This window comes from Microtus pennsylvanicus, chromosome 13, assembly GCF_037038515.1.
Source record: "Microtus pennsylvanicus isolate mMicPen1 chromosome 13, mMicPen1.hap1, whole genome shotgun sequence".
NCBI lineage: Eukaryota > Metazoa > Chordata > Mammalia > Rodentia > Cricetidae > Microtus > Microtus pennsylvanicus.
The window spans coordinates 61083761-61109037 of NC_134591.1; the positions used below are offsets into that span (position 1 = coordinate 61083761).

At 47.1% G+C, this 25277-nt stretch overlaps 1 protein-coding gene and 1 pseudogene across 2 annotated transcripts; one reads left to right on the forward strand and one right to left on the reverse strand.

Annotated features, from left to right (window-relative positions):
* Positions 1 to 525: 525 nt before the first annotated feature.
* Positions 526 to 23474, reverse strand: Zbtb8a (zinc finger and BTB domain containing 8A). Of its 2 annotated transcripts, none has more exons than XM_075947072.1 (5): positions 23077 to 23474; positions 16083 to 16176; positions 10727 to 11547; positions 8191 to 8360; positions 526 to 1195 (listed from the first exon to the last, which is right to left on the reverse strand). In XM_075947072.1, exons 3-5 carry the CDS (start codon positions 11544 to 11546, stop codon positions 863 to 865), a joined length of 1323 nt encoding a protein of 440 aa, XP_075803187.1. In that variant the 5' UTR covers position 11547; positions 16083 to 16176; positions 23077 to 23474; the 3' UTR covers positions 526 to 862. The 2 variants fall into 2 exon arrangements, with proteins under 2 accessions (XP_075803187.1, XP_075803188.1); XM_075947073.1 differs by lacking the exon at positions 23077 to 23474 and adding an exon at positions 19737 to 19765 and having other exon boundaries at positions 723 to 1195.
* Positions 23475 to 24444: 970 nt separating this feature from the next.
* On the forward strand, positions 24445 to 24564 carry LOC142834498 (small nucleolar RNA SNORA70; annotated as a pseudogene).
* Positions 24565 to 25277: the final 713 nt, after the last annotated feature.

The window sequence follows — 25277 nt, forward strand, 5'->3', positions numbered from 1 at the left end:
TGCCATGCTAGGAATTGAACATGTGTCCTCTGAAGAGCTAGTGCTCTTAACTGCTTGGCCATCTCTCCAAGCCCCAAGACTTGAAGTTTTTTGTTTTTGTTTTTTTTTTCGAGACAGGGTTTCTCTGTGGCTTTGGAGCCTGTCCTGGAACTAGCTCTTGTAGACCAGGCTAGTCTCGAACTCACAGAGATCCGCCTGCCTCTGCCTCCCAAGTGCTGGGATTAAAGGCGTGCGCCACCACCGCCCGGCAGACTTGAAGTTTTTAATAAATTTCCTGTTGGGTAGCCAGACTCCCAAATTCAGTCTTATTTGGTTCCTTATGAGATTCAGGTTTAAAATGCGTTAACATTTTGCAGGCGGGTTTATTGGCGGGTGAGGGGCCCTGCCACCAAGCCTGATGACTGGAATTCCATCCTACATGGTAGGAGAGAACCAACTCCTACAAATTATCTTTCGGCTCCCATACATGTCCTACACCTACCCGCCTCCTCCCCCAAACAGAAAAATGTGATAGAAGATTGTCTTAAAGTGTTGTGATAGATTTATTTAAAATATTTACTTAAAAAAGTTTGCTAAATAGATTTTTCCAATATTTAAAGAGATGGCATCTGCACAATAACAGAAAGGGTAACTGATCATCCGTCATGCCAGTGCAAGCAAGGTCTTCCCAGAGCAGCGATGTATTTCAGGGCGACAGAGTTCAGAATGGATACAGTGACCTATTCGGAAAGCATGCAAGTTACATCAGGTCACTTCCAAGCCAGCAGGAGAAATCCATCAGCTAGGCTCTGCCCACGGAGAGGTACAAATGTCCTTGTAAACTGCAGGCAGGAGTGCCCGCTCAGTGACTAGTCACTTCAGGCTACCTGATGTTGGGTTTGATTTCCTTTTCCTCCTCCTCCTCACTATCTTCAACTTGTTTTATAACCAGATCGGCAGACCCGTCCTCTACAATCTCCACGTAGGATCTGTTCTCCTCCTCACTCAGATGCCATCGGGAATCCTTATCTCCGTCTGCGGGGGACACGCAATGTTGCTCAGCTTCCAGATCCACAGGGAGGCTGTCGATGCCGACTTCAGCCAGGCACTCATTACACAGTCTGTAGCGCCTGGTTCCCTCCTGGACCACTTGTCCTGTGAGGTCAGTCACATGGCGTTTGCATTTCCTGCAGATAAGTTTGCAGGCCTGGTGGATCTGCGTAGAGATTTAAGCAGTGATTAAAATTTTCAGACGTGGGTTAGTTTGCTATTTTAGGGACCAGTTCATACACTTAAGATGTTCAAAGCCATGCATTTAGATGCATGTGGACACCTAATTATCAGAAAAGCTCCCAAGTATCAGTGACACGTGCACACCATAGACACATCACATACCAGCTTTCTCCAAACAATGGCTGTAGTGGCTTTCTTCTTACTATCAAATGCCTAATAATTCTACACTTTCATTAACCCAAGAGTACTTTGACATGTGAGGAGGGGGTTCCTTCCCAGTGTGAAAGTTCCAAACACTATGTGCCATGTGCTGTTCTTTTGTTTGTTTGTTTTGCGAGACAGGGTTTCTCTGTTTAACAGCCCTAACTGTCCTGGAACTAGCTCTTATAGACCAGGCTGGCCTCAAACTCACAGAGATCCTCCTGCCTCTGCCTTCCGAGTGCTGGGATTAAAGGCGTGCGCCACCATGGCCTGGCTTGTGTCATGTGCTGTTTTAAGGACTTTTAAGAACTTTTGTTGTCATTTTATCTTTATTTTTCAAGTCAGGGTTTCTCTGTGTATCCCTGACTGTCCTGGAACTCACTCTGTAGACCAAGCTTGCCTCAAAGTCAAAGAGATCCACCTGCCTCCGCTTCCAGAGTGCTGGGATTTAAAGGTGTGTGCCACCACTGCTGAGCTGAAAAACTACTGTTGCCGCTGTTGTTATTGAGTGTTTGGGGAGGGGAGCACGTGCAGTTCTCTCCTTCCTCCTCAATGTAGGATCTGGGGATTGAACACAGATGACCAGGGTTTGTGGAGCAAGTGCTGTTCACTGCTGAGCTACCTCACTGACCCTGTTCTAAAGACTCTTTATATAGTTAAACTTAGAGATCAAGCAAGCAAACAAACAAAAAAAAAAAAAACCCAAAATTTACTTCGTGTACTTTTTTTTTTACTAGAGAAAGAAAAATATAATCCCAAGTAATAAATTTACCAACATTTCTGCAATGATCACTGGTTATTTTTGTTAATAAAAGGTTGGCTAGGAAGTGGACCACATTTGGGGGGGTGCTCAGAAGGCTCGGGTACTGATCCTGGCTAGAAAGAAGTGGACCACATGGGGGGGATAGAAGGCTCAGGTCCTGATCCTGGCTAGAAAGTGGACCACACTGGGGTTAGAAGACTCCGGTCCTGATCCTGGCTAGGAAGTGGACCACACTGGAGGATAGAAGGCTCAGGTCCTGATCCTGGCTAGGAAGTAGATCACACTGGGGGATAAAAGGCTCAGCTCCTGATCCTGGCTTGGCCACGTCCTTGTCATTTATTAACTAAGTGTCTCAGAACAAACTTAAACGTGATAAACCAGTTTCAAACTGTTGTTCAAAATACTGAGCAGAGAAAAGTGTTATCCACACAGAGGGGAACCTGACTACCCTGAATGGAGACAGTTTTAAGTAACCAAGACCACAGTTCTTCCACACATCAGACAGTTATCCCTGCCTGCTTCTTTACCATTGATGGGGATGCTACCCATAGGGCTGAAAGAGAGGATCAATTGACTTATTGGTCATGAGATACTTTGGTTAAAAAGTTAGATGGGCAGCTGGGCAGTGGGAGGCAGAGGCAGGTGGATCTCTGAGTTCGAGGACAGCCTGGTCTACAAGAGTGAGTTCCAGGACAGTCAGGGATACACAAAGAAACCGACTGAAACAAAACAAAACAAAACCCCAAAAAGTTAGATGGGTGCTCGAGATGAGTCAGCAGTTAAAAACACTGGCTGCTCTTCCAGAGGACCTGGGTTCAATTCTCAGCATCTACCTGGTGACTTACAACCATCCAAAAGTTCAGTTTCAGGAGACCCAGGACCCTCTCTGGCTTCTGTGGGCATTAGGCATAAGCATGCAATGCACTTACATATATGCAGACAAACATACATATTTTTAAAAATTATCTATTTATCTAGTGAGGATTGGAGAGATTGGCTCAGTGTTTAGGAGCCACATATTGCTCTTCCAAAGGACCTGACTGAGTTCAGTTCCCAGCAGCCACATTGGACAACGCACAACTGCCTGTAACTCCAGATTCTAGAGAATCTGACTCCCTCTTCTGGCCTCCATGAGCACTGCACCCATGTATACAAACCCATACACAGATACACACACGGGGGGGGGGTAGACTGCACATTAAAAATAAATTTTTTAAGCTTTATTTATTATGTATACAGTATTCTTCCTGCATGTATGCCTGCAGGCCAGAAGAGGGCGCCAGATCTCATTACAGATGGTTGTGAACCACCATGTGGTTGCTGGGAATTGAACTCAGGTCCTGTTGAAGAACAGGCAATGCTCTCAACCGCTGAGCCATCTCTCCAGCCCCCTAAAATAAGTTTTAAAGGCTGTGTATAGCCAGGCGGTGGTGGCACACCTTTAATCCCAGCACTTAAGGAGGCAGAGGCAGGCGGATCTCTGTGAGTTTGAGGCCAGCCTGGTCTGCAAGAGCTAGTTCCAGGACAGGCTCCAAAGCTACAGAGAAATCCTGTCTCAAAAAAAAAAAAAAAAGATGTGTACACTTGGCCCTTTGTGTAGCTGCTTGGATTGGCACAGCGAGCATTTCATCCACCGAGTCCTCTTGCCATCCCGACATTCACCCTTTGCTCTGAAAATACCATTTAAGTAAATGACTGAGGGGGAAATGGACAGCTGCAGATACCAGATCAGTTCCCAGCAAAGGCAGCACCTGTGAGAGTGTAGAGGCGTGTGCATGGTACCAGCATCCCAGCAAAGTGAGCAAGGTGTGCTCACGAATGACCAGTCCTCCAGTTAGTGTTTCCTACGTGATGCGCGAGATAGACATTGGCCTTGATGTGTTCTGGCCAAAAGTACTTTATCTGAATCCATTAAGGATGAAACTTTGGTACATAAAAGTGCAGGCTGGTAAAAGAACGAGCTAGCAAACTCCGAGGTAGGATATTCTGTAAAATAAATGGCTTAGTATTTTCAACAATCCAGTGTTATGAGGCAGGAGGGTGTGAGTGGGGGAAATCATGCTAGATTAAAATACACTTATGGGTTTTAGCGATGAGATAGACTTGACTCTGGCTCAGACAAACCAGCTGTAAAAGGTATTTGATGGGGAGTATGGGAGAATCAGAACTGAACTGCGTGCTCAATCAATCAATCAAATTTTCCTGCAGTGGAAAGGTAGCTATTCACTAAGGAACACAGGTTGGGGCTGGAGAGATGGCTCAGCGGTTAAGAGCATTGCCTGTTCTTCCAAAGGTCCTGAGTTCAATTCCCAGCAACCACATGGTGGCTCACAACCATCTGTAATGAGGTCTGGCGCCCTCTTCTGGCCTGCAGGCATACATGCAAACAGAATATTGTAGACATAATAAATAAATATTAAAAAAAAAAGAAACCAAGGAACACAGGTGACATAACAGCATGTAAAAGAAATGCAGAGAAGAAAATCTCGGGAGAATATATAATAAATAAATAGATTTCAGGCATGCCCCTCTATGCCCCTCTTAAAAGGCTGGTGGTGGTGGTGGTGATTACATGATGTATGTGTGACCCTGTGATTGCATGAGTGCCATGGGAGGCAGGTGGAGATCAAAGAAGAATTTTTGGCAGCTGGTACTTTCAGGAAATTGTATTTTGGCATATATTTTAATATATATTTACATACACATAAATAAAAGGTTCGTTTTTCTTTGTGTATGTGTGTGTGTATGAGTATATGACACGCGTGTGTGTCCACGAAGGTCAGAAGAGGGCACTGGCTCCCTTGGATAGAATTATAGATGGTTGTGGGCTGTGCAATCCTCTGTAAGACTACTATGTACTTTTGTTTTTCCTTTGGGTTTTTTGAGACAGGGTTTCTCTGTGTAGCCCTGGCTGTCCTGGAATCCGCTCTGGAGACCAGGCTGGCCTCGAACTCAGAGATCTGCCCGTCTCTGCTGGGACTAAAAGGGTATACCACCATGCCCGGCTGGTACTATGTACTCTTAACCACTGAGCCATCTCCTTTTATTGTTTATTGTGCATGTGTATCCCTCTGTGTGTGCATGTCATGTGTCAGAGTACGTGGAGGTCTGGTGTCAGGCTTTCCCTTCCGTCTTTTTGAGGCAGGATCTCTCCTGGCTGCTGTGGCCTTGCAGCTGTCTCTGAGAGGTCCCAGGGCCTGAACTGAACTCGGGTTCTATGCTCACACAGCAAGCACTTTTACCAACTCGGTCAATCCCTGGCCCTAGTTTGGATTTTTTTTTTTTTTTGAGACAGGGTCTTGGGGCTGGAGAGATGGCTCAGAGGTTTAGAACATTGCCTGCTCTTCCAAAGGTCCTGAGTTCAATTCCCAGCAACCACATGGTGGCTCACAACCATGGGGTAGGGTGCCCTCTTCTGGCCTGCAGGCATACACACAGACAGAATATTGTATACATAATAAATAAATAAATATTTAAAAAAAATAAAAAGAGACAGGGTCTTTTACACTGTAGCTCAGGCTGGCCTGGAATTTACTCTGTAGACCAGGCTGGCCTCAAACTCATGGTGATCCCCCTGCTTTAGCCTCACGAGTACTGGGATTAGAGGCATGAGCTATACCCAGTCCATTGTTATACCATATTAAACCATGAGGCACGGAGCACTGAACAGTACTTCCTGAGAGTCCCTGACTGGCAGTGTCTAGTGGCCTTCTTACTTCCCTTAGGAGACTTGGGAGAAGTTGATCCAGACTAGAAAGAAGGTATAGTGGAGGCAGGCTGGGCTCAGCCCGACAGAGGTCCCAGCAGGTTTCGGTTATCAACAGCAGATGCTGAGCACCTGCATAAACGGTGTTTACCTTACACTTAGAACATCTGTCCAGGTTGATTTTTGTCTCCCAGCAGAGAAATAAACCAAAGCAGATGAGATTTGATATGAACTAAAATAGAAATATAAAAAAATAGCCCCAGCCGGGCGGTGGTGGCGCACGCCTTTAATCCCAGCACTCGGGAGGCAGAGGCAGGCGGATCTCTGTGAGTTCGAGGCCAGCCTGGTCTACAGAGCTAGTTCCAGGACAGGAACCAAAAGCTACAGAGAAACCCTGTCTTGAAAAATCAAAAAAAAAAAAAAATAGCCCCAAAAGAATATCTCCCAAGGTCCCAAAGGAGAATAAAATTATATATATATAATTTTATAAAATTACACCTTTAATCCTGGAGGCAGAGACAGGTAGTCCTTGTTGAGTTCAAGACCAGTGTTTATACTTTATTTAGTGTGCATCTCTGTGTACACGTGTGTCACGGCACATACGTAAAGGTCACAGGATGGCTTTCAAGAATTGGCTCTCAAAAAAAAAAAAAAAAACCTGGACAGTGGTGGACAAGCCTTTAATCCCAGCACTCAGGATGGAGAGGCAGGTGGATCTCTGTAAATTTGAGGTCAGCCTGGTCTACAGAGCAAGTTCCAGGCCAAGCCAGGCCAGGGCTGTTACACAGAGAAACTCTGTCTTGAAAAAAGAGAACAAATAAAAAAATAAATAATTGGTTCTCTCTTCCCACCATGTGAGTCCCTGGAATTAAAGTGAGTTCTCGGGTGTGACAGAAGTGTCTTTACCCATTGAGTCACAGAATAATTTTTTTATATAACTTTATATAAATCTATGCATTTCTTTACAAAACAAAAATAGTATTTCTGGAATCATTTTTTAAAATCTTATTACTTGTATGCATGTGTGTCTGTGAGTGTGTGTGTGAGTGTGCGAACGTGTGTGCCATGGTGATGCTAGATGATAACTGTGGGGTTCCTCTGGGTTCTGGGAATCAAACTTAGGTCACGGGGTAGCAAGGACTTTTACCCGCTGAGCCATTTCACTGGGCCAAGAGTGCGCAGTGTGGTGGAGTTGTGGGAAGAGGTTTTCTCCCATGAATTTAGATGGGTGGTTGTGTGCTATGTGTGTGTGCATCTGTATGTGTAGGACATACATGTGGAGGTTGCTGTTCCGTGTCTTCTTACTGATTAGAAGATTATTTACTCTGTGTATAAGAGTGTTTTGTCTGCACGCATACATGTGCAGCACAAGTGCCTGGTACCTATGGAGTACAGAAAAGGGTGTCAGATCCCCTATAATGTAGAGTTACAGATGCTTGTGAATTGCCATGTGGGTGCTGGGAACCAAACCCAAGACCTCTGGAAGCTGGAAGAGCAGCCAGTGCTCGTCACCTCTGAGCCACCTCCCCAGACCCTCTACCTAATGTTTTTTGTTTTTTGGTTTTTTTTTAGATTTATTTATTATGTATACAACATTCTGCCTCCCTGTACGCCAGAAGAGGGCACCAGATCTCATTACAGATGGTTGTGAGCCACCATGTGGTTGCTGGGAATTGAACTCAGGTCCTCTGGAAGAGAAGTCAGTGCTCTTAACCACTGAGCCATCTCTCCAGCCCCCTACCTAATGTTTTTTAAAGAGTCTTTAACTTAAACTGGAGTTCACTGATTTAGCAAGAGCAGCTATCACCGGGCGGTGGTGGCGCATGCCTTTAATCCCAGCACTTGGCAGGCAGAGGCAGGCGGATCTCTGTGAGTTCAACACCAGCCTGGTCTACAAGAGCTAGTTCCAGGACAGGCTCCAAACCCACAGAGAAATCCTGTCTCGAAAAATCAAAAAAAAGAAGAAAAGAAAAGAAAAAAAGAGTAGCTATCAAGGCGCTCCCAGGAGCCTCTGCTCTTTACTGTCCCAGGGCTAGAATTACATGTGTGCGTTACCACCCCTGGATTATTTTCTATGTGGGTGCTGGGGACCCAAACGAGTCACCGCCCCACCCCCAATTTCCATTACTTAACTAGATAAATGAGAGGCGGGGGTGTAATTCAGTTCAGCATGCGTGATGCAGTGTTCAATCCCCCAGGACCAGAAGGGGAAAGAGAGATAGAATTGGGAGAGAGAGAAAAGAAAAAGAAAAGCACCTAAGTGCACAAACGTTACAGGAAGCAGAATGATGAAAACTCGTCTACATACTGTTCGGAAATGGCTACTCAGATGGTCCAGCCTGCTAAAGCGTTTCCCACAAGCTTGGCACGGGTAGGGCCTCTCTCCTGTATGGCAGCGCAGGTGGCGTTTGAGGTCTGCTTTCCGCTTCACAACATGCGTGCAGTATGGGCACTTGAATCGCAGCCTGGGCAGATCATCTGTCAGAGACAGTTGGATTAGATCATTCAGAGACCATAGGAACACTTCTGTTAGTGTAAGGGATCCAAAGACGCTGGTGAGCCCAATCTTGTGAGGGGCAAGGACAAACAACTTGAGTTAGCCATCCTGGGCACACACGAGTAACCTGAATACAAAGACCAGGTACATTTAGACTACCAGCCTTATCATTTTACTCCACATTAGATTTTAAATAAAAAAAAAAGGTAATACCAGACTGTAAAACTACACACACAAGCCAAAATAAAGCAATCAATTTTTTTTAATTAATGAAATTTGGGGTGGGAAGCATTTCGAGACAGGCTTTCTCTGTGTAGCCCTGGCTGTCCTAGAACTCGATCTGTAGACCAGGCTGCCCTAAAACTCAGAGATCCACTTGCTTCTGCCTCCCAAGTGCTGGGATTAAAGGTGTAGGTCACCATCGTCTGGCCTCAGCAATTCATTCTTTCTTTATTTGTTTATTTATTTATTTGTTTTTGAGACAGAATTTCTCTGTGTAACAGCTCTGGCTGTCTAAGAACTCACTTCATAGACTAAGCTGGCCTTGAACTCACAGAGATCCTCCTGCCTCTGCCCCCTGAGTGAGGGAATTAAAGGCGTGGCCACAATCACCCAACAAGCAATTCATTTTTTTTTAAAGATTTTTATTTATTATGTATACAGTGTTCTGTCTTCATATATGCCTACTCGCGCACCAGATCTCATTACAGATGGTTGTGAGCCACGATGTGGTTGCTGGGAATTGAACTCAGGACCTCAGGAAGAGGTCCTGACTAGTGCCCTTAACCTCTGAGCCATCTCTCCAGCCCCTAGCAATTCTTTTTTTTTTTTTTTTGGTTTTTCAAGACAGGGTTTCTCTGTAGCTTTTGGTGCCTGTCCTGGAACTAGCTCTTGTAGACCAGGCTGGCCTCGAACTCACAGAGATCCGCCTGCCTCTGCCTCCCCGAGTGCTGGGATTAAAGGCGTGCGCCACCACCGCCCGGCGTAGCAATTCATTTTTAAGAGGGAATTTGTTTATTTGTTTGTTAGAGACAGGTTCTCACTGTCAGTCCTGACTGACTTCAAACTCACAGAGATTTATCTGCCTCTGCCTCTCAAGTACAAAGATTAAAAGTGTGTGCCACCACATTTAAAAGAGACCCTTTCTCCCTGACTGAGGACCGAACCCAGGGCCTTTCAATTGCTAGGCAAGTGCTCTACCACTGAGGTAAACCTCCAATCCCTATTTCTTTTTTTTTTAGATTTTTAAAGATTATATTTATTTACTTATTTGTGATGTGTGCATGTGCGTGCGTGTAAGTTACATGTTGCCAAACTGAGCATGTGGAAGTCAGGAAAGCTTGCAGGAGTCGCCACCTGCTTTTCTCCTTCGGCTGTGTGGACCCCAGGGGTGGAATTCAAGGCCTCAGGCTTGGTGGCAAGTGAGCCATCTCACCAAGGGCTTGCTTAGCTTCTCAGGACAGGGTCTCACGGAGTAGCTCTGGCTGGCCTAGCGCTCAGAGTGAGCATCCTGCCTCAGCGTCCCAGCACTAGGATTAAGTGTGTGAGCTACCACACCCAGCTATAAGAGCTTGCTTTCTTCTGCTTATACTTTCCATACCCCTGCCTTATTCTTTTTTTTTTTAATATTTATTTATTTGTTTATTATGTATACAATGTTCTGTCTGTATGCCTGCAGGCCAGAAGAGGGCGCCAGATCTCATTACAGATGGTTGTGAGCCACCATGTGGTTGCTGGGAATTGAACTCAGGACCTTTGGAAGAGCAGGCAATGCTCTTAACCTCTGAGCCATCTCTCCAGCCCCCCTGCCTTATTCTTTTCCACTTTTTAAGGCTTTTTGTTGTCAGGCTGGAGACAGAATCCAGGGCTAAGTCATGCAAAAGTGTGTTGCTGCCTCAAGACACTGTCAGGCATTTTTTCCTTTTTCTTTTTTTTTTTTTGTGTATGTGTATATAATCTGATTACTCTATTCTTTTGACTGTCATTAAATGTACTCAGTATTATATTTTGAATTAACATTTTAAATTCATGTCCTATGAAATAAATTTGAGTAAAAAAAAAATGACTTAAAAAAAATGAGGTGCTTTTCCAGTGGATCGGAGTTTGGTTTCCAGCACCCATGTCAGGAGGCTCACAACAATCTGTAATTCCAAGTCTAGGGCATCTGATATGCTTTTCTAGCCTCTGTGGGCATCATACATATATACACACACACATGCTCAAACACGCGCACTCTCACACACACACACACACACAAATAAATATAAAAAAAATAAATCTCTAAAAAAAAAATCACTTGGTTCAACTGCCATGGCACCTAAAACTAAGGGTGTTTGGGTCTGGGTACCTGGAAAGCTCCTGGATGTGACGTCAGACCCTTGGCTGTACTGGAAGCCAGCGGGAGCAGAGTCTACTTCAGCGTCAATCTGTACTTGCTCTTCAGACTGGGAAACGTGGCCGGAAGAATCGGACGCTCGTGTTTCTGCTTTCCCCGACTTAAGATGAACAGGCTGAGAAGGCTGCGACAGTCTCAAGTGCTTGCTCTTTTTAAGGGCATCCTTCCTGTGTTCGTTGGCCAAAGGCTGCGGGGCATTCCTTTGGGGCGCGGCGTGGTAACTGTATTTGGGCCACAACTTTCCACTTACTATACTTGGGCCTTGGTCTGGGCTCAGGTGAGAACGGGGAGATGCACTTTCCTCCTGCCAGCTGCTACTGTAGAAAGAGGGGCGGTCCACACCATTCGAGCTGCTGTCCTTATCTGAGAGGCTGAAATAGCGATCCTTTTCTTTCTCACTGATGTCCAAGGAAGATTTAATGAAAGTCTTGCATACACTAATGACATCAGTCATCTGAAGGAAGCTCGCGGCGGACATCACCTCTATGACATTCTGTCCAGTAAGAGAGAGTTTGCCGGAGTAGACAAAGTCCAGGATAACTGTGAAGGTGTCCGGGGAGAAGGTCTGAAACGTGGCTGTGGCTGGCTGACTCGTCTCCTTTGAGCTCTGGGACAGCAGCATCTTAAAGTAGCCGCTGCTAGCAAACAAGACGTTTCGATGCGCTTTGAAGACCTTGCCTTCCACGAGAATACTGCAGTCACAGAACACGTCTTGCCTGCGCTGCTCGTTCAGTTGCTGCAGGAGGTGTGATTGGTGGGAGGAGATCTCCATTCTGCAGGGGAACGGCACGGGGTTACTGGAGAGGAGCGACACGCGATTACCAGAGAGAAATGGCACGCGAGAAAACAGGACTCAGAAAGCTCGTTCCCGATCTAAACCTGTTCCTTCTTAGGAACACAGTCCCCAAGACACAGAAGATAGTGGGGTCCACAGGATCTCCTGTGCTGGCCTGTAGTCCCTGCTACTCAAAAGGTGAGGCAGGAGGAGGATCAAGGCCCACTTGAGCTACAGAGAGGGTTCAGGTCTCAGCCTGGAAAACTTGCAAGACCATCTCAAAATAAAACATAAATAAAATATCACTGTAGTGGAGAGTTCGGGCTAGCCCCGAAGAGTATCTGCCAATGCTCATTAATATCACGTTCGCAGTTTCTGTTAACAGGGACTTTGTTTTCCATTTGGGAAGGAAAGGGTTTACACATCCTAATCAGTCTGGAGACAGAAAAATCCGGTTACAGGTACATAGTACCATGGGAGAGTTCCCCGGTTCAGTCTCCAGCACCAACAAAACACGAGCCAAAAGTAAAAGCAGCAGTGGAGTCTGCGCTCCCTTTCCATGCGATCTACACAGCTTCTGCTGTCTCTACGGAGATCTTAGCTTCCGAGGTAGACATGCTTGCGCCTCGGAAATACTGCCTCGTTCCATTAAGTCGGATTGTGACTACGAGGAGTTCTCAGCACCCTTCTGGGGACCATTCTAAGCTAGCCTGGGAACACTTAGGAGAGAATGCCCCAAAACAGAAAGTAAAGACAACCTGGGATGCAGCTTCGCAGCAGAGCAATTTCCCATAATTCATGAGGACTTTTACCCAGGAGCTTGACGCAGCTGTCTGGAGAACCTGTTCTGTTGCCTAGAGAGAGGCCTAAGTGCAGCTCTGCAGGTGGATGCAGGGTAAAGGAGCTAGGCTACCAGGTGCATTGTAAGAGGGGGGGGGGTCGGCCGGGCAGTGGTTGGGGGGGGTCGGCCGGGCAGTGGTTGGGGGGGGTTGGTCGGGCAGTGGTTGGGGGGGGGTTACCGGGCAGAGGTGGAACATGATTTTAATCACAGCATTCTGGAAGCAGAGGCAGGTGGATCTCTGAGTTTAAGGCTAGCCTGGTGTACAAAGTGATTTCTATGACAGCCAGGGCCACACAGAGAAACTCTGTACTGAAAAGAAAAAAAAAAAAGGAGTCCCTTGGTACTAAGTCAGTCCCTGTGCTGCCTGCTTCAATTCCATTGTTAGCTTTCACATGTTTATCTCCAGCCCAAATTCCTAAGAATAAATCTAAACATTCTGTAGCACGATTAATAAAAATCCAGAGACAGATTGGGATTCAACCTGAAGGTCAGAAAAGCAAAAGAGCTCGCCATTGGCTCTTACTTCTACCTCAGTCCGAAATGACGAACCTGTCTCCAGGAATCTCAGAATGAGACTGAGAGCTGTCTCTTCCCATCTCTAAGGCTGGGATTAAAGGCGTGCACCACTACTGCCTGGTTTCGATGACAAACTAGTATGACTACTGGGATTAAAGGTGTATGTCACCACTGCCTGGTCTGTAAAGCTGACCAGTGAGCTGTTTTATTCTCCGACCTTCAGGCAAGCTTTATTTATTAAAATACAAATGAAATATCACTACAACATTTTCCCCCCCCGAGACAGGGTCTCCCTGTATAGCCCCGTGTAGCTCTGGCTGTTCTGGAACTCCATCTGTAGACCAGGCTGGGCTCCAATTCACATGGATCCACCTGCCTCTGCCTCCCAAGAGCTGTGATTAAAGGTGTGTGCCACCACTGCCTGGCCATGAGGAGCTTTTTGTGGTGGGCAACAGTTAATGCAGAGACACATAACTAGTCAAAGTGCTTAGAATAAGCGATTGTGAAAATTCAGGCCTAAATGGCACATCTACTCAACCCTACCCCCAAGGTTCAGTGGAAAAGGGAGAGAGAATTGCAGGAGCTAGAGGATGGGAGGAGTGCAATGGAGTGCTGTCAAAGACTGGACACGGACTCACAGCAGCCTGGGGCCCCAACAAGAATAGCACAGAAGCATGGACGAGAGCATGGACGATGAGAGGCTCACGAGCCCCAGTCTTCACTGAGGAGGCACTGGCACACAGCTGTCTACGGCTACTGGAGGAGGGAGGTTGCGGCCCACTGATAGGTTATGTTAGCAGTGAATGACCTCACGCTCATGTGCATATGGCCAACATTAACTGGATTCAGCGGGTTATGAAGAAGGGTGGGGGGTGGAGAAGGACGTGATGTTGGGGAAGTATGGGCACAGGGGAAGCTGGGGGTGAGGAATAGACAGTGATATGGCCAAAATACATGTATACGTGCAGGAAATTCTCAAGGAAAAACATTACGTTAAAGTTTTGACAGTATAGGAGGCTTGGAGACAGCTGGAATAGAAAGGACTTCCCACAGAAGTCTGAAGACCTATGTTCTGACCCCCAGAACCCACAGAAATCCTGACGTCGTGGTGCACATCTGTAATCCCGATGAGAACAAGAGCTAGACATAGGCCAAGCAGTTTAGGGATAGGAGAAGTGTAAAATCTTCTTGGTTCTGTCCTGACCAGAAGGCACTACAAATGGATTTCTCCCCTTCCAGGGCTCCCTTGGACCCCCGGTAATGTGACAAACAGAAGTGTCAATTTTGTCCCTTCTTAGGATTTAAAAAAACTATAGGGTAAAATGGAGCTATCAGGGTTTTTTGTTCCATTAAGGGAAAACTATTTGCCCCTAGTCAAAAGAATGAAATATGAGAACTATGGCATTCTGATATGCTCTAAAGACTGGAATATTATACTCTTGTCTCTTCCCCTGAGGGTTAACCCAGCTGGACTATTCATCACCTGGGTAGGAGATCATTCCCCAGGAAAGCGGATTCACCAGGAGACATGCTAAGCAGACGGGAGGAATAATTATCCCCTTATTGAGATCATGGGCTTATCCCAATCTCGACGGAGTGGGCTGCGGAGCCTCCAGCACACAGCACTGCCAAGCCTGCCTGTATAACTCCTGTCTGTCTGTCTACCTATCTATCATCTAATCTATCTACGTACCTATCATCTATCCACCTCTCTCCCCTCTCCATTTCCCTCCCCCGCAGCTGCCAAGATTTACAGCTTGCTTGCCCTGTTGTTTTTCTTTCCAGCTCTAATAAAATGGTCCTCAAGCTTCCTTCTGAACCTATTTTAAAACTACTCTATTAAGGAGAGTAAGGATGCAAATGGGAATCCCGGTTTCCCCAGTGACAATCCCAGTGCTGCCTTGGTGAGATGGGACGCAGGGACCAAAGACACCACAGGAATGTGGGGGCTGGCCAGCCCGGCATACAGAGGCAGCAAACAAGAGACCCTGCCTCAAACATGGTGGCCACTGAGGACCAACACCCAAGCTGTCCTCCGACCTCCACACGCCCACACTCATACACAAACAAGCACAGTGTACACAAGAAGAAAATTAACAGTAAGTGAGCAGAAACAACGAACCAAGATCAGAATGCTGAACACTTTACACAGGGAGTGTGAAAACAATAAATGCATTCTGTAACATATAAAGTGCAGAGTTGTGAAATTCTTTTTTTTTTTTTTTTTTTTTGGTTTTTCGAGACAGGGTTTCTCTGCAGCTTTGGAGCCTGTCCTGGAACTAGCTCTTGTAGACCAGGCTGGTTGGTGCATGCTGCTGCTGCTGCTGCACCTGGCTATATATGTGTTTAGATGAGGTATAATATCAGTTATAACTATGGGGGCTGGAGAAATGGCTCAGACGTTAAGAGCACTGGCTGCTTTTCCAGAGGACCCTAATTCAATTCCCAGCAGTCACAGGATGGCTCACGACCATCCGTTACTTTAGTTCCAAGGGATACAGGTCCTCTCTGGCCTCTACATGCATGCAGTACATAGACACACATGCAGGCAAAACATGGATACACGTAAAATAGAAATTGTATTTTACTGATATATAGAATTAATATTTATATATTTTTTTTAAATGTGTAGCCCAGGCTGGCCTCGAACTTGTGATCCTCCTGCCTCTGCCTCCTTCAGCAAATCCTACCGGCGTGCACCACCACAACCGGCTAATATTTATATTAATGAGGCAAAAGACTTAAACTTTTCACATTTGGTGAGGATGGAGCTCCTTGGTAGAATACCCAAGGCCAACGTCCAGCACCAAAGCAATGGTTTCTGGTGTGGGATGCCCCTCTGTACACTGTGAATATGTTTTATTACCATTGATTAATAAAGAAGCTGCTTCGGCCTATTGCAGGGCAGAATATAGCCAGGCTGGAAGAGATAATATATAGAGTAGGCAGAGTCAGAGAGACACCATGTAGCTGCTCAAGAAGCAAGAGGTAACAAACCATGAGCCTTGTAGTAAAATATAAAATAATAAAATGGGTTAATTTAAGATATAAGAGTGATCCAGGAATATGCTTGAGATATTGGCCAAACAGTGTTGTAATTACTATATTTTCTGTGTGATTATTCGGGTCTGGGAAACCGGAAAATGAACAGTCTCGGTCTACAGGTTTTCTCATACCTGGAATGTGCAGATGCTAGTCTTGACACCTGAAGACCACTGAAGGGCAAAGATGAAAGACGCTAAGTCAATGACGTCACAAAAGGAGCTGTGTCTGTGGAGAGAAAGGAGAGACACACAAAGTGAGCGTTTGTAATAAGAGATGTAATCTTGTAAGGTACTTAATTATTTATTGATAGTTTAGGCATCAGTGTTCAGCATGTAAAAATAGATAATTTGGCACAGATCATTAGTTTTAAAAAATAGGCCGGGTGGTGGTGGCGCACGCCTTTAATCCCAGCACTCGGGAGGCAGAGGCAGGCGGATCTCTGTGAGTTCGAGACCAGCCTGGTCTACAAGAGCTAGTTCCAGGACAGGAACCAAAAGCTTCGGAGAAACCCTGTCTCGGAAAATCAAAAAAAAAAAAAATAGCTTTGGCCAGTGGGAATGGTGGCGCACGCCTTTAATCCCAGCATTAGGAGGCAGAGGCAGGGGGATCTCCATGAGTTTGAGGCTAGCCTGGTCTACAGAGGTAGTTCCAGGACAGCTAGTACCACACAGAGAAATCCTGTCTCTAAAAGACAAAACAACAACAATAGCTTTGATGTTTTGGATTCCTCGATAAATAAATTAACATGCTTTAGTGCAGGGTAGAACAAGCCTGAATCCTAGCACTTGGAACAGGGTAACAGGAGGATCAGGGGTTCAAGGCTAGCCTTGGCTACTTAGTGAGTCTGAGGACTGCCTTAGACCTTGCCTCAAAAAAGTAATAAACTGCCGGGCGGTGGTGGCGCACGCCTTTAATCCTAGCACTCGGGAGGCAGAGGCAGGCGGATCTCTGTGAGTTCGAGACCAGCCTGGTCTACAAGAGCTAGTTCCAGGATAGGCTCCAAAACCACAGAGAAACCCTGTTTCGAAAAACCAAAAAAAAAAAAAAAAAAAAAAAAGTAATAAACTGGGCTGGAGAGATGGCTCAGTGGTTAAGAGCATTGCCTGCTCTTCCAAAGGTCCTGAGTTCAATTCCTGGCAACCACACGGTGGCTCACAACCATCTGTTTTGGGGTCTGGTGCCCTCTTCTGGCCTGCAGACATACACACAGACAGGATATTGTATGCATAATAAATAAGTAAATATTTTTTAAAAAAAGTAATAAACTAGCCGGGCGGTGGTGGCGCACGCCTTTAATCCCAGCACTCGGGAGGCAGAGGCAGGCGGATCTCTGTGAGTTCGAGACCAGCCTGGTCTACAAGAGCTAGTTCCAGGACAGGCTCCAAAACCACAAAGAAACCCTGTCTCGAAAAACCAAAATAAATAAATAAATAAAATTTTAAAAAAGTAATAAACTGGCTACAGAAGAAGTTTAGCAAACACTGGCAACTAATGCAGCAGGCTGGAAATTGTGAACGAAACTGAGAAGTTGGAGGAACAACTGGTTTTACTGTCTGTTGGTTGCGACATCATGAATCCTCCTGCCTCAGCCTCCACAGTATTAGATTACGGGCACATGTTCCCTCCCATGCACAGGAAATCCAGGAGTCTGAGAGAGGAAAACTTGTTATAGGGAAAGTTCATCTGTTAGCCAGTCCTAAGGAGCCAGGAGAACCTGGGTGGAGCGGTTACTCTGACAGCTTTTGGGCTCACCAGGGCGACTTAGGGGTAAGTCTCTGCTGTGACCAGCAAAAGTGAATTCTAAGCTATCAGGGAGAAGGATTTCTAAGCCTAGATTGTGTCCCATACAGTTTTTACATGCTGATGACATGTCATTTTGGGGTGACAATCACCAAGTTCCACCCTAACGCATACTCAGACACCTCTAGAACTTCCTTAAGGGAAACTAAAAAGCATATTTCCCAGTCTCCTTTGCAGTTAGTCTCCCCCACCCCACGCACCAGCCCCCATGTAAAATAACAAATCTTTTATGAGAGCTCCAAGGCAGAAATGAGGCGGAACCATCTTCCCACGGCTGGACTGTTAATGCCGGCAGACGAGTTTATGGAAGCTTTCATGGCTGTGAAGACAGCACATGGGTTGTACATGCATGCAAATATCATGAATCTCAGTAATGCAGACATTATGTTAACAATGGTAATTCTTGTCTGGTTCTTGTTTTTGCAACAGGGCTTATCCATGTAGAGTTGACTATTCTAGAACTCACTCTATAGACCTGGCTGGCCTCGAACTCACGGCCTGCCTCCCCTGGGATAAAAGGTGTGCACCACCATCGCCTGGTTGGATAATGTTACTATGTAGCCCAAGCTAGCTTCCAATTGTGATCCAGTTATAACGATCTTTTAAAACACATACACACACACACACACACACACACACACACTACAGCAAGTGTTTCTTGTAATCTTAAAATTACAATCATTTGTTATTGTGTTTGTGTTGCCCCATGTACACACCCCATAGTGGGGGCCTGAAGGTGAGAAGACAATGGGGGAATAGACTCTCTCCAGCATCCTGGGAGCTCCAGGGATCAAATTCAGGCCATCAATTGTGGCAAATGTCTTCACCTTCAGAATTGTCTCCCTGGCCTCCATTAATTAATGTATTATATTTTCCAATAAGTTTTTCAAGCATGAAAATCAGAAGTCAGGGCTGGGGAGATGGCTCACAGGATGGGCGTGCACTTGCTGTTCTTCAAGAGGACCCAAGCTCGGTTCCCAAAACCTATGTCAGGAGGTTCAGTCTGTAACACCAAGATCTGACACCTTCACACAGACATACAAGCAGGCAAAACACCAATGCACATAAAATAAAAATAAATAAATTATTTTTTAAAAAAGAAAGAAAGGTGTGTGGTCCATGCCTAATCTGGGGTCTGGGAAGGAGCATCCGGCTGTGTGCTGGTCCCTTCAGGAAGTGCTCAGTAAACTGGCTCCTTACTACTTGATACCATTTAGCATACTTCACAATGGCAAATAGCATCCTACATGAAGAAAGGCTTGTTTTCTGCATATAGGACTATGCCGCAGGCATGGATACTGACTTCCAGATTTTCCTTTTTCAGTAGACTGATTTTACAAGTTGTATCAGCAAGTTAGACTAACTCAGGGCCCATCGAAAAGTCAAATGGGACATTTGCAATATCTCTGCGCTAAATATCTATAGGAGTCCCAAAGATTACAGAAGTCAAAATTCCCATTTTAAAAGGTGGTGGGAGCCGGGCAATGGTGGCACACACCTTTAATCCCAGCACTCGGGAGGCAGAGGCAGGCGGATCTCTGTGAGTTCGAGGCCAGCCTGGTCTACAAGAGCTAGTTCCAGGACAGGAACCAAAAGCTACGAAGAAACCCTGTCTCAAAAAATCCAAAAAAAAAGAAAAAAGAAAAAAAAAAGGTGGTGGGAAAAGACAATTACATATATTTGGAACCATTAAGTTTGAAGGTCTTTGGAATAGAAAAAAAAAAAAGCCATGCAGATTTGGGTAACAAGTAAAGCCTGATACTATACACAGCAATGACTCTGAGCAGAGGCTCTCGACCTTCCTAATGCTGCGACCCTTTAATACAGTTCCCCGTGTTGTGACCCCAACCCTGAGATGATTCCGACGCCACTCCATAACTGTAGTTTTGCTGCTGCTATGAGTCATAATGGAAATATCCGATATGCGGGATGTCTAATATCCGACCCCTCTGGGCTTTGCGGCCCCCAGGTTGAGAACCACTTACCTAGACCTTAGTGTGTTGGTCTTAGCAAAAATCCCTGCCTCCTAAATTTGAGCTAACTGGAACGGCAATTGTGTTCTTTGAATCGTGATTGTACTCTTCAGAGGATGTAATTCTGGGAAGATTAGGAATTAAGTCCATCTTAAGAGCCGTGCTGGAGAAGGCTGCGTCTCCTCCAAAGTTCATGCTGAAAGTTAATTCTCGGAGGGGGAGAATTAAGAGGAGCTTTTAGGGGGTCATCAGGCCACAGGGGCCCTGCCCTCATGGATGGGATTAGCATCCTTATGAAGAGATTCGGAGAAGTGAATCTGGCCCCTCTTCATCCTTCTATCATCTTACCAATGAGGACACGGAGATGACCTCATGGTGAACGTAGGGACAGGCACAGTCCTGGAGCAGGGAGCACCCTTCACCTGCCAGGGCACTGCCAACACCTAATCGTGGACTTCCCGGCATCTACAAGTGTGAGAATAAATATCCGTTCTTGTTTCGTTTTTCATTTATTTATTTATTATGTATACAATATTCTGTCTGTGTGTATGCCTGCAGGCCAGCAGAGGGCACCAGACCTCATTACAGATGGTTGTGAGCCACCATGTGGTTGCTGGGAATTGAACTCAGTACCTTTGGAAGAGCAGGCAATGCTCTTAACCTCTGAGCCATCTCTTCAGCCCCTCTTGTTTTGTTTTTCGAATACAGGGTTTCTCTCTGTAGCCCTGGCTGTCCTGGAACTTGTTCTGCAGACCAGGTTGACCTCGAACTCCTGCCTCTGCTGGGATTAAAGGAGTACACCGCCACCCAGCAGTATTTCTTCCTTATGTGTTACCCAGTCCCGGATAATTTGTTTTAGCAGCATGTATGGGCTACAGGGTCTAAAACTGGAAATCTTAAAAGTAAATATAAGAACATCTGCTGGCACACATCCTTGATCCCAGCACTAGGGAGGCAGAAGCAGTCAGATCTCTGAGTTTGAGAGCAGCCTGGTCTACAGAGTGAGTTCCAGGACAACCAGGGCTACACAGAGAAGCCCTGCCTCAAGGGGAAAACAACACAAACCCACATTTAACAGCTAGGGAGATGGCCCAGTGGTTAAGAGCACGGGCTGTGGTTAAGAGTCCTGTTTCTCCAGAGGACCTGGATTCGTTCCCCTGCACCCACAAGGAGGCTCATAACCATGTGCAACTCCCATCCAAGGGGATCCAGCACCCTCCTCTGGTGCCATGCATGCACTTGGTACACAAACGGGCAAAACACCCGTTTAAAACTTAAAAAAAGAGAGACTCAAAACTATAGTTGAAAAAAAAAACCACCTCATTTCATTTGAGTGATGTCCAAGTATCAGAAAGACTATTCCAGGCATAGTTAAGAACAGGTGCAAAGGCCCTGAAGGGGAACAAGTAAGACTGGACCATGGAGAACCGGTGGGGAAAGCAGGCCACCTGTAGTATATGTGCCCCTGACTCGGGTGGCTGAGGCAAGAAGAAGAAAGTCCAAGGCAGCCCTAGGCCACTCAGAAAACCCTCATCTCAAAAATAAAATTAATTTTTAAAATGAGGCTAGGAGGTGGTGGTGCGCACCTTTAATCCCAGTACTCCGGAAGGCAGAGACAGGCAGATCTTTGAGTTTGAGACCAGCCTGGTCTACAGATCAAGTTCCAGGGCAGGTAAGGCAACAGAGAGAAACTGAGGGGAAAAAAAAGAAAACTAAGGGTCTGGGGATGTATCTCAATAGTAGAACATTTGCCTAGCATGTGCAAGGCCCTGAATTCAATCCGGCAAAAAATACACACACACACACACACACACACACACACACACACACACACACACACACACACACACAGTGAGCCAAATTCCTATAAGGCCTTGGAGACTTAAAGGCTTTATGGGCCTTTGGCTTTTTGGTAAGATGTGAAGAAGCATTTAAAGCTTGGAGAGGGTTGGGCGGATGGCTCAGTGGTAGAGCTCCAGTGTAACATGTATGAAGCACAGAACAGGACCAGGTGTGGAGATCTATGCCTGTAATCCCAGCACTTGGCAGGTGGCTGCAGGAGAATCAGGAGACCAAGGCCATCAAAAACTACATAGATTGTGGGCCAGCATGGGGTACATGGGACCTGTCTCCAAAAAATAAATACATAAAAATCAGGGAGAATAAAAAAACAACTAACCTTAGATCAATCTCTTTGAATACTAAAAAAAAAAAATTATGCCATTGAAGGAGTTAAAACAGACTGAAATTCGACTAGTTCATCCCAACATTCACAAGGTGGAAGGAGGAGTATCAAAATGCCAAGGCTAGCCTGAGCCCAGTTTAAAACAAAAAATAAATAGGCAAATAGCAGTAAGATTTAAGTGATGAAGATCAGTGAAGATTTTTTTGGTACTTGGAGACTGCTCCTGGGGCTGCTTCCTGCCTAGGAGTGAAACTCGGTGCTTAGAGTCTTTCCTTCCTCAGGTAGAATAAACAGACTGAACTGGTAGTCGTCTCGGAAGAAATTAAGTGAACTATTTCATGAAAGTGAAACCACTCCATTTACTAGAGTCCTGCAAATATAGACTTCTAGGTGTTAGCGCGTGTGCGGTTGGGTGCCCGCTAGGTGTGAATCCCATTCCAAACACGTCTCGGAAAAGCGAGGAATACAGCTAACCGCACGGTCAAGGGCGAGTAAGCCCGCCAGACGCGAAGGGACCAAAGCAGACAGTGTCGCCAGGTGGGAGATGCCAGGGACATTCTCCCGGGAGCCAGCTGGGAGCTCCAGACTTCTGCCCTCGGTTCTAAGCCCGGAACCGTCGCGTTGTGATTGAAAGCGAAAGGGTGGAGGGCGGAATGAGGACGCCGGGCTGCAGCGCCCCGCGCCCCGCGCCCCGCGCCCCGCGCCCCGCGCCCCGCGCCCCGCGCCCCGCGCCCCGCGCCCCGCGCCCCGCGCCCCGCGCCCCTCCCCCGCCGCGGCGCCCGACGGCTGCGGACACGCCCGACTCCGTGGCGCCTCCTTCCCACCGCCGCCGCCAGGAGGCTCCGGCGCCTTCCCGCCTTTCCCGGGGCCCGGCCGGGGCGGGCGGCGGGGCGGGCGCGGGCGGCGACGGCGCAGCCATTGTCCCGCAGCCGCGCCCGGGGCCGCCGCCGCCCGCGCCTCCTTTGTGGCCGTCGCCGGTCCTCGGAGCCGCCGCTCTGCGCCCCCGGCTGCAAATGGCGCCCGGCCGCCCCTGCGTCGCCCCGCGCACGGGCTACGGTTGCATCCCCGGGGTGCACCCCGGCGGCCCCGCCGCCCTCCGCCAGGCTCTCGGGCCGGGCCCGACGCCCTGGCCGTCCTCCGCCCGCCCGCGCCCGCGCAGCCACTTACCGCGGGGCTCTGGCCGCTCGTGCGCGCTGCGGAGCAATTCCCGGTTCCCGGTGGGGGAAGCACCCCCTTCCGAAGCTGAGGCTGTGCGCCCTAAAACAAGTAGCCCCAACGTGGGAGAAACAAAAGGTATTTGCTGACGTGGGCGTTGGACAGAAACGCCCGAGGGCTGAGGACACAATTAAAGGGGCAACGCACAGATTTCAGGCACCAACCAGCAGCTTCGCCCACTCCCCCTGCCCGTGCCCACACCCGGCTGCACCCTCCGCAGGCACTGGGGCGCCCAGATTCCCTAGCAGTTGACTGCGGATCATTCTTTTAGTAGGGAGCTTAAATTTTAAAATTGTACTTTACGTTGGGAAAGGCGCCTCCGGAGGGCAGAAGGGCTGGATTTCTAAGATGTGGGGATATTGGTTTAAGGAGAGAGGGAGGGACTTAGGCGTGCCCGCAATTACTGTATAAGTACATGTGACATTATTGTACTTAAGTTTAGCAACGTCAAATGGAAGAAATTTCCACAAAATTTCCCCTTTTGTCGAAGCACTTATTCTAGACAGGGATAGCCTTTTAGAAACCTTCGTAGGTCCCCGGCAGGGCCATTTGAAAAGGCAAGCCCAGAGAAGCTGAGATCCCGAGAACATGATTCTTGATATAAGACTAGTAAAAACAGAAGGATTTGTACAAAAGTTGATCGAATATCAAGCTTCTCTCCGGACACGTCCCAAATATTTAGGCCGCAAACATCAGGTTATGCATTTTCTATAACAGTAAATCGCTGAATTTTCCCTCTACACCAGCATAAATTCTATAAACTAAATTAGTTTTGTTATTCCTCATACTGGTTGCCTTTTTTTGAGAGGTTCTTTTCCCAAGCTCTTGTCTGATTCTTGTGTCTGTGGTTTCCTCTTTGTCATTCAGTCGTCTCTGAACGTCACACCTGTTCACTCCAGGGGGGGGGGGCTTTGTGATGTAGATGTATTTCCTCACCTTTTGAGATAATGGAAACTTGTTTGAAAACCATTAGCAAGCCTTTAATCCCAACACTCTGGGAGACAGAGGCGGGCAGATCTCTCCAGCTGGAAGCCACCCCAGTCTTACACAGTGAGTTCCAGGACAGCCAGAGGAAGGTACTGAGACCCTTTCTCCAAAAGAGAATATCATTAGTGATCAGCATTGCTGAATGTGCAGTTCTGCTAACACCCCATTGAAGGTTTATCCCAGAAAGACCTAGACATAATAGCAAAAGCTTACAGCAGCACTGGGGAGGCAGAGGCAGGCAGGTCCCTCTGTATTCAAGACCATCCTGGCTTACAAAGAGAGTTTGCGGCTATCCAGGGCTTGTGTAGACCCTGCCTCAAAACAAAACGCATTCAGCAGCCAACTGAGCCAACCAGGAAGGTCCCTTTGCCCCATGGGGGCGCCTGGCGTGCGATGGTTGCACAGAGCAGCCTTTTACCTATGTGGTTGTCCTAAAGGAAGTAGGAAACAATTCTCCAGCAGCTATGCCCACTCTAGACTGCAGACGGGATGCAGGAAGCTTTTGGGAAGCCCCAGGGCACAAAGGCCAGGGTTCACTTAAGCCGGGTCACCCTGTCCTCTGCTCCAAGATGCCTGATGAGGAACATATGCTCCAGGCCCCACCTGGAGGCAAGTTCAAGTTCCTGGTCAGCAGCTGATCCACATCTCAAAGCAGTGGGGCCCCATCACATGTAATGCAGGTGAATTTGAAGACGTATTCCCTGAGAAACGGCTCCTTCCCGATGGCTGTGGGGTCAACTATATCCTCAGTTGTGGTCCCCTGGACAGTGGCAGGCCTGCATTCCTAGGGGCATCCACTGTGTTCTCCTGTACCTCACCAAGTCATGTGCAGTAATAAATCTCACCACTGTGGGAGGAGGCGGGGGTTCTTTCGTGGCAGAGCTTTACTTCACTCTGCATGCCACCCTAAATTCCCGGACTCAGACTATCACCGTCTTGGCAAGGGAGGTGTGTGTGTGCCTCTGCACCTGACCAAAGGTTTTATTTTAGTGAATACAAATGGCCAACAGAACCATGCGTGCTGTAAGGCCAGAAACTGGCAAAGGTAAAGCTGAAGAAGTCGGCATTCCACTCTAGCCTGGGCTATTCGCCTGGACCTTTCCTCAAAAATAAATGAACACATAAAGTAAAAACAGGTTTTTTTTGAGACAGGGTTTCTCTGTTGC